The 8,446-nt window shown below is 36.4% G+C and overlaps 1 protein-coding gene across 1 annotated transcript in view; it reads left to right on the forward strand.

Moving 5' to 3' along the window:
• The window catches only part of UBE2D3 (ubiquitin conjugating enzyme E2 D3), a 29,886-nt gene extending 22,036 nt beyond the window's left edge, over positions 1 to 7,850 (forward strand). Inside the window, exons 4-7 of the mRNA XM_045018464.1 lie at positions 2,600 to 2,677; positions 3,051 to 3,156; positions 4,642 to 4,735; positions 6,534 to 7,850. Coding sequence (XP_044874399.1) covers positions 2,600 to 2,677; positions 3,051 to 3,156; positions 4,642 to 4,735; positions 6,534 to 6,579 — 324 coding nt within the window. The 3' untranslated portion in view covers positions 6,580 to 7,850. The remainder of the gene's footprint in view (positions 1 to 2,599; positions 2,678 to 3,050; positions 3,157 to 4,641; positions 4,736 to 6,533) is intronic.
• Positions 7,851 to 8,446: the final 596 nt, after the last annotated feature.

Consider the following 8,446-nt stretch of genomic DNA (forward strand, 5'->3'; position numbering starts at 1 on the left):
TTAAAAGATATTAAGGTTCCATATCTAGAACAACTCCAGACTTGATTAGTTTACAGATGGAGTGATGTGATTGCCAGGTGTGCATACTCAGCCTGGGATCTGAACATTGGATTAGATTCTCTCTGTTATGCATAATGAGCAATAAGATTCTGCAGGCCAAAATCAGGTCTTGGTTACACCTGTACAACCTCACTGAAGGCTAATGGGGTTGCATGTATGTAACTGAAGGCTTGTTTCATGTGCAGTGTCACTGTTAATGGGGTATGAGAAGGTACTAGGTCATTTTCAGATTCCAGGCTCTGTCAGGGCTGGCAGTTCATTCAAAATTTAAAAATCTGAGCAAACTGAGTCAAGTGCCAATAAACATGGAACCCCTTCAGTGACACTTTTAGGCCATGTCTAAATTCCAGCTTCTGTGGTGGCATAGCTAAGGTGTCATAGTTATGCTGTTGTAACCCTGTGTGTGTGAGACATAGCTATATTGACCTGAATTAAGTGTAGATTAGGCCTTAGTCATGTGAGAGTAGAACTTAATTATCAGATCAGTGTTAATGTACTACTTTGAGCTTACACATATGTCCAAATGTGGTTTAGATATTCTGTTGATACCAGTTAGTGCAGAGCTTCTTTTGGGTGTCAAACTGAAGAATCCTTTTATCTTCAGTTCAAAGTTCAAATGCTGGATTTGTTCTTATAGCTTGTTATCCCTTTGCATGCAACGAAGTATGCACTCCAGAGAGACCAGAATGTTTGCTTAATAGCTATACTAATACTTGAAGTAAACTTCCAATAGTATGGAATGATCTCCATTGTATGTCATTGAGTAATACTTACATGATTGACTCTGCATGGTCACAGAACACTAAAAGTATAGTTGGACTTCAAATTCAGAAATATTTTCTTTTCTACCTCTTCCTGCTCATTCAGTGTTTATCCTCTTTTCTCACTTAATCTTTATGCTATCAGGCAAGAGGCTTTTATTAGTTATGCCCTTTGGAATAGCATGAGCACATACTTTTGAGCAGAATTTTAGCTAGAATTATCCTAGCTTTAGGATAATAGCTTAGTGGTCCACTAGTGTTGTAGGCCTCATACCTTAATGACAGGGTAGGCATTGGTAGTCCAGATAGATGACTTAACATATTCCACATCTGAGATCCACTACTGACACAGAAGTCTAATAGTAAGGATTGAGTTCTCATTGTCAGAGACGTATTAGGAAGCTTTCATAGTTCTTTTCTACACTTGTTCTAACCAGTTCTGTGACTTCACATTAATAACTACTAAGACTTGGCTTCAGCATGTATACAGTAAAAGGGTTGAAGTAGTTCTTGAACTTCTCATTTGCCAATATAACAGTTTTTCAGTGACTGTTACATAATGCGCTTAATCTCTGCCAAGGCTGTCTCATTGAAGTGTCAACTCTAGCATTACATTTTTGCCCCTTGACTTATCTGTTGGCTTTTTACTACATTGCTTCACTTGCAGATATTAAAGGATTTATAAACTAAAGGAATAGGATGTAGCTAGTCTGTATATAAACAAGAGATTGGCCTTAAAGGATATAACATATGAAAAATAGATCAACAGAATAAAGCCATCTTCCAGTATTCCTGTAGACCAAGTATGTGAAACCCATTGTGACAAGGATCAAATTACCCTTTTTTGCTCAGTCCCTAGGCTGTGTGTGTGTGTGTGGCTTAAAAAAAAAAAAAAGCAATAAGAGGCAAATTTTGTAGTTCTATCGCGGAATGTGCTTCTTTAGCCAGCAAAGTTAAATATTGCACTTAAAGACTTTTTAATAAAGCTTATACTTTTTCTAAAACTTCCACTTTTGTATGTGCTTCTCTCCTTCCCCCTCCCAAATGACAAGTCACTGGCTCAATCTCCACCTTTTGAGAGTATTCTCTGTTGCTGTACTTTGGGTGGTAATTCCACCACCACTTGAACCTGAGAATTTTCCCCCCTTGAGGTTATCATTATGATTGCCTTTTCCCTGCTCAGGGAAAAGGCAATACATTTCCAGGAACCTGGTTATGTGTAACCCAGAGGCAGGGATCCAGGCATGTGGTGAGAGAGGACTGGAAAGCTAAGCAGTGATGATGACAGGGACAGAATGTGCAGAAGACTGGAAAGGACTGCCACTGGCCTACAAAAAACTGCTACAAGGGCAGGGGGAGTAGGGATCAGTTGCTTGTGGCTAGTCAGGCACTTACTCCCTCCTAAGCTCCTCTCATTCTAGCTTTCTCCTGACTCTCTGAGCTGCTGCAGTTTGGATACATCTGAAATTGCAGAGGGAACTGCAGGGTGGAAGAAGCTGTCAGAACCAGATCTGGCCTGCATGTGACACTGGCTTTAAACTAAGGCTTTACAGAATACAATTGTTTTTAGGAGGAAATTCATTGCCAGTGACCAATTGCTGCAGTTATCTCTTTCCCCTAATATTAAGCCCAGGTGTCATCAAAATTCAGTGCTTACATTGTGGATTAAACATCTTATTTGTGTTTAAGTGAATGATTTGCCTTGCTAATTGAGTAGTGTATCTTCTTGCAAAAGTTAATTCAGGCGTATAATTACAGTGGACATGTTTCTTCGACAGAATGACAGTCCGTATCAAGGCGGCGTATTCTTCTTGACAATTCACTTTCCTACAGACTACCCTTTCAAACCACCTAAGGCAAGTAGTCTTTTCTTTGTGAGACTAATGGTTTTTAATGAACCGAGCATAGGAATGGAAATCGGGAACATCTGAATTCTAATAGCAGCCCTGCTTCACTTGAGCTTTTTTGTCTTGACAAATCATTTTAACTTCTTCACTGCCACACAAGTGGAGATGATACTTAACTATATAAAGTGTTGATAACTCATGTTTGTACAGTGGTGAGGAAAAGTAGCATGTAAGTGCTGAGTATCTGATTCAAATGTTTGGTGTTCAGGAGCCACATCACATATTTCAGTAAATCTGGTGCACCTTATCTGTGCTTATGTGTAACTCTTAATTACGCTATTTAGCATATGTGAAACAAATACTTATCTATTTTTTGTTCTAGGTTGCATTTACAACAAGAATCTATCATCCAAATATTAACAGTAATGGCAGCATTTGTCTCGATATTCTAAGATCACAGTGGTCTCCTGCTTTAACTATTTCTAAAGGTGAAGAAAACATTACAATTTCCATCTTCCTTTTGATACTGTAATTTTTTTGCTTAGTTTTTCTTGGCATTCCATTAATCTCCCATTATACTCTAGCCTGAGAAGGGCATCTTGCATATGTGGTAATGATTACATTGTTGTATGCGTATTTATTTCACCTTTTATTTAAAAAACAAAACTGTGCAGTTTTACTTTAGCTATTGCTAAATCTTTTTCTACTCACCAACATGAACCAGTGCAGTTGAATCCCTGTATGGACACTTCTATTAGAGTGGTTTATTTCAGTTTTAACCTATTCCTAAATGAAGATAATCTGAAATTAACCTGGTTTTAAACCAAAATAAGAGTCTACACAACCTTTTGCATTCGTTTAAGTAGGTCAGTCTAAAATTGTAACTTAAGTTGGTACATCTGTGCTCATAGAAAACTTCCAGTTTTAGATTGTGATTAGTCTAATGCTTTGCAGTTAATTGCTAGCTGCTAGCATGGAGTACTAATTTCCATATATGAATTTAGTAATCATATTTTAGATTGTGATCAGTATTGCTTTATGGTTTTTTCACTTCCATTTCCTGTAAATGTGAATATTCTCATTAAATCTAATGAAATCAACTCTTGAAACTAATTGACTTCAAGAAAAGCTCACCAGAGCTCACTTCCCTTTTTTGGTTTGGTAGATTCTCTCTTTTCTTTCTCTCTCTCTCTCTCTCTCTCTTCCCCCCCCCCCCCCGAGATCAGTTGCACTAGTCAGAATAAGCAAAGGGTTTCTTTATCTACAGAACTACTGATTCCTGCCTATTCATGGAGCAAGAACCAAGCTTGGGTCTGAATTTGGATCTGCATGTTGTGTTGACACTATATACCCCCAGCTTGCTTGTTCTGAATTTTACACAGTTTTTTAAAAACCACTGATGGGAAATGAAGAATGTAAAAAATAAGTTGCTTCAGACAGTATTTCTCCATAGTAGTCTTGAGTGTTTCCTTTTATCTTATCAGTATGTATCTAGTTTGATTAGCCTAGAATATTACTGTTATTACTGTTGCAGAGAAGAAATCCCATCTGATTCTAATCTGTTTATCAGAGACTTCTAGCTGTGAAAGAGCTGACCAGCTATATAACGTGGCTCAGTAGATTGCCACTCTGTAACGTTATAGTTGGACAGCGTTACCTTTCTCTGTGTATATTTGTGGGACAGCGGGAGCTGCTAGAGTCAGAGGAGCTCAGGGACAAACAAAAGGGGGAGTGGGTTAGTTAAACACCTTTATAAATATATTTTAATGATTGTGAGCCACACATTTAGAGTTGGGCTATGTAATTTGCCTCTAAACTTACTCAGCATGCATCATAAACAGAAGACTAATGAATCTTTTCTTTATAGCATACTGAGGTTGTCCTAACAAAGCAAATAACTGTATTTCCATTGTATTTAGTTGAGATCTTTGTTCAGATTTGACTGTTGAGCAATCTTTTTGGTTATTTTGCAGTTCTCTTATCCATTTGTTCACTGTTATGTGATCCAAATCCAGATGACCCCCTAGTGCCAGAGATTGCACGTATCTATAAAACAGACAGAGACAAGTAAGTACAGAATTATATAAGGATAATTTACTAATATACTGTGAAACATACTCTTCTTGTGTTAAACAATGGTAGGGAATGAATGAGTTACTTGTGATCTCTCCATCTTAGACTGAATTTATGGCATAGGAAGGAGTAATTGGTATTTTTTTGGTTATGGAAACATGCAACTATGAAGAAATGTGTGCTATCTTTGAAGCTGCAGGGAGGTGTTTCACTAATGTTGTAGCGATTTGTATTTGAAAGTTTATCTAAAATTATTGGTTTACTCTAAGCAGTCTCATGTGAGACTCTGAAATAGTATCAGTTCATATAAAGCCTCTAAAGTTTGAGGAGAGAAATTACCCTTGTAAATACTCTAGTGCCTTCTTTTGATAACTGCATACTTTTTCCATTTTGATGCTTCCCATTGGATAAAGGCTTTATCTTCTATCTGCGTAGAAACTGTTTTGTCTCAAACATGGTTTTTACAGTTGTACTCAGATAGGACTCAGTGAAATAGCTGTTGAAGTTTGTATATTAATATTAAATATACTTGTCCAATTAGGTACAATAGGTTAGCAAGAGAGTGGACAGAGAAATACGCTATGCTGTAGGGTAAGAATATTTGCACTTGATGGTGCATTTAACAAAATGGAGACGGTCAGCACTTGAGTGCTGCATGCTTTAAGACACTGGATTAACTAACAAAGATAATGGATTTATCAGTTATTGAACCTGAATATTTAACAGCTTGATCTGTGATTAGTGTGAAATGTATTTGCCAATTACTACATCTCACAAATAGATAATATTCTTGCATGGCAAAACAAACATAGTGGTAGTAAGAAACAGATTTTTCTTAATTGTTGAGGTTCTGAGATATCTTGTACCTTTGTCCTGGTAAGTATTTAACCAAATTTTGTAGAGACTGGGGGTGGAGGGAACTGGTCTGTTTAGTCAAACCACCGTGTATAAATAAAAATCTAGGTGGTCCAAATTCAGACTCTGTGTGTACAGGCAAAATTGAATGCCCTAAAAAAGGGATAAGTACTGTTTTTGTTTATTTGGGGTTTTTTTACTTTATGCTTGTATAGTTAGAAATTAACTTAATACTGACAAGCATGCTGTTAAGAAACTAATTGTATCTGCCCAATTCCTGTAGATTAGTGTGTTGTACAAAAAGTTCATGGCCTATTTTAATAACCTTTTCTAAAAGAAACACTGGCTGGAATTCATTGTCATTATTTTTCAGTTAAAACCTCTGTGCCTGGGCAGAATGCTGGTATGAAAAATGGGTCTTGCATCATTCTCCAACTGAAAAGGAAATTGTCAGGACATAACTGAAAATCCACCAATAACATAATTGACTGTAGGGTTCAATATATCATCTCTAATCATAGCATGCAGTATTCTTTAGACTTGGTTCTAAAATCAGGCTCCAAACAACCTAATATATCTATCAAAAATTGAACTTTTAATTTTCACCCCTTTTTACTCCCCCCAATGCAATAATCTTTCATAACATGCTTCTAGCAACTTACCTATCTTCTGTGCAATCTAAGTGTGTTTCAAATAGTCTCAAAATGTAGGCTTTTGTTCTAAGTTTCTTGAAGACGTTCTAGTAAGACTTGTTTTTCTTAAGTAAAAGATCACATGTGAAAGTATAGAAAGAACTGGAACAGCCAGTTGAAAGAAGCAGCAGCAGTGAATTTCTTCAGTAAGAAATTACTGACTACTTTCTTCTAAAAGTAGTATATTAAATATCACTTTGTGCTTTAACTGGACCTGTTTAATGTGTTTCCTCCTTTATTCACAGATACAACAGAATATCTCGGGAATGGACTCAGAAGTATGCCATGTGATGATACCTTAAAGTCAGAATAACCTGCATTATAGCTGGAATAAACTTTAAATTACTGTTCCTTTTTTGATTTTCTTATCCGGCTGCTCCCTATCAGACCTCATCTTTTTATTTTTTTGTTTACCTCCTTCCATTCATGCACATGCTCATCTGAGAAGACGTTAGTTTTTCCAGCTTTGGACAATAACTGCTTTTAGAATCTATAAAGTAGTTACACAAGAACAATTGCCCAACATTCAGAAATTTTTTTTAAAAGGAGCATGTGTATTATGTGGCCAATGTCTTCATTCTAACTTGGTTATGAGACTAAAACCATTCCTCACTGCTCTAACAGATACTGAAGATATCACCTGAGGGGAGGGGAGATGGATGTTCAATTTTCTCACATCAAAGGAAGTAACATTGCAGTAGCAACATCCATCCTGTTTTAAACCTTCCAGTGTTAGAGATTTGAGGTTTTATTATATGCTTATGCTCATAACTGACGTGGCTGAAGAATTGGTACAGAATCTATAGCATCAGAACAGAAAATGTGATGTATCTTATGCATGTCAATAAAAGAATGACCAGTTCTTGTTCTACAGAGAGTGAAAATTTGGAAGTCAAACATCCCTTGTATTCCAAAATAGGGTCTCAGAACATTTTTGTAATTCATTTAAATTTTGTTAGGAGGCTTGGAGCTATTAGTTAATCTGTCTTCCAGAACACTGTTTAATATAGCACTGAATAAATGAAGCAAGTTGTCAATGGATGAGTGATCAACTAATAGCTCTGCTAATAACTGATTTATTTTCTTCAATAAAGTTGCATAAACCAATGAGTTAGCTGCCTGGATTAATCAATATGGGAAACAATCTTTTGTAAAAGCAAAGCTGGTTTTTGTATATACTGTTGGGATTTGCCTCATTGTTTGACATCAAATAATGATGTAAAGTTCAATAGAGTGAATCTTTTGCCATTTTCAGTTATAATACTTGGTCTGTTGCAGGTTGACACATTGATCAGCCTGATGTATGCAGAATTAATAAGCTAACCTAGTAGTGTAGCCTTAGTGTGCTATACTTGGTACTGGGAGCCCAGAGTTCAAGGATGGACTTGGGACCCAGCAGATCTGAAGTGGTGTATTGTGGAGGCATTTCCAGATGCACCCTGTTTGCTGACTGAGAAGCTTTTCTTCATCTTGTATACACGATAGCTGAAAGATCTTAATGTGGGAGTAATAATGGGGCAAAAACTGCAAAATAAAGTACTGTTTTGATGTGGGAGTTGTCATGAGGCTGTGTTGAAGTGACTTTACTATGTGGGATGTTTGTTATTCATTGAAAAGGACTTGTTCTGCCATGCTGCCATTTACATTAATGAATATTTTAATACAATAGACATTTATTTCAGGTGACTAAACGTGAATGAATAAAGAGTCATTGCTATTGGATTTTTTTATCTGACAAGAAACACTGTCTTGTGCCATTAGTTTCTTTTCTCTGCAACAAGGGCATTATTAATCCTGCTCTTTTCTTTCCTGGCATTTTCCTCATGGATTTCCTTATTTTTTTGTCTCCATTCTTACTGTTCATAGCTTTCTTTTTTTTCCCCTGGTCCTATGCTATCAGTTTGTGCATCTGTGACTTCTCTCTGGCACCACTTTTTGCACTGCTTATAGTTCATGTGCATTCTAATTCCTTGTCTCCACATGGATATGGAAAGTTAGATGTAAAATAAATGTTAAACCTTAACTTTTTTATAAAATATTTGAATATGTAGTTTGGTACATGGATTTGTTCTGGTTTTAAAATAGAGGTGCAATTGTAATTTCAAATACCATCTAGTTTTCTTAACTCTGCTTTCTGAAATATTAGGCAAAGGTGTCA

This window comes from Mauremys mutica, chromosome 5 (assembly GCF_020497125.1).
Source record: "Mauremys mutica isolate MM-2020 ecotype Southern chromosome 5, ASM2049712v1, whole genome shotgun sequence".
Taxonomy (NCBI): domain Eukaryota; kingdom Metazoa; phylum Chordata; order Testudines; family Geoemydidae; genus Mauremys; species Mauremys mutica.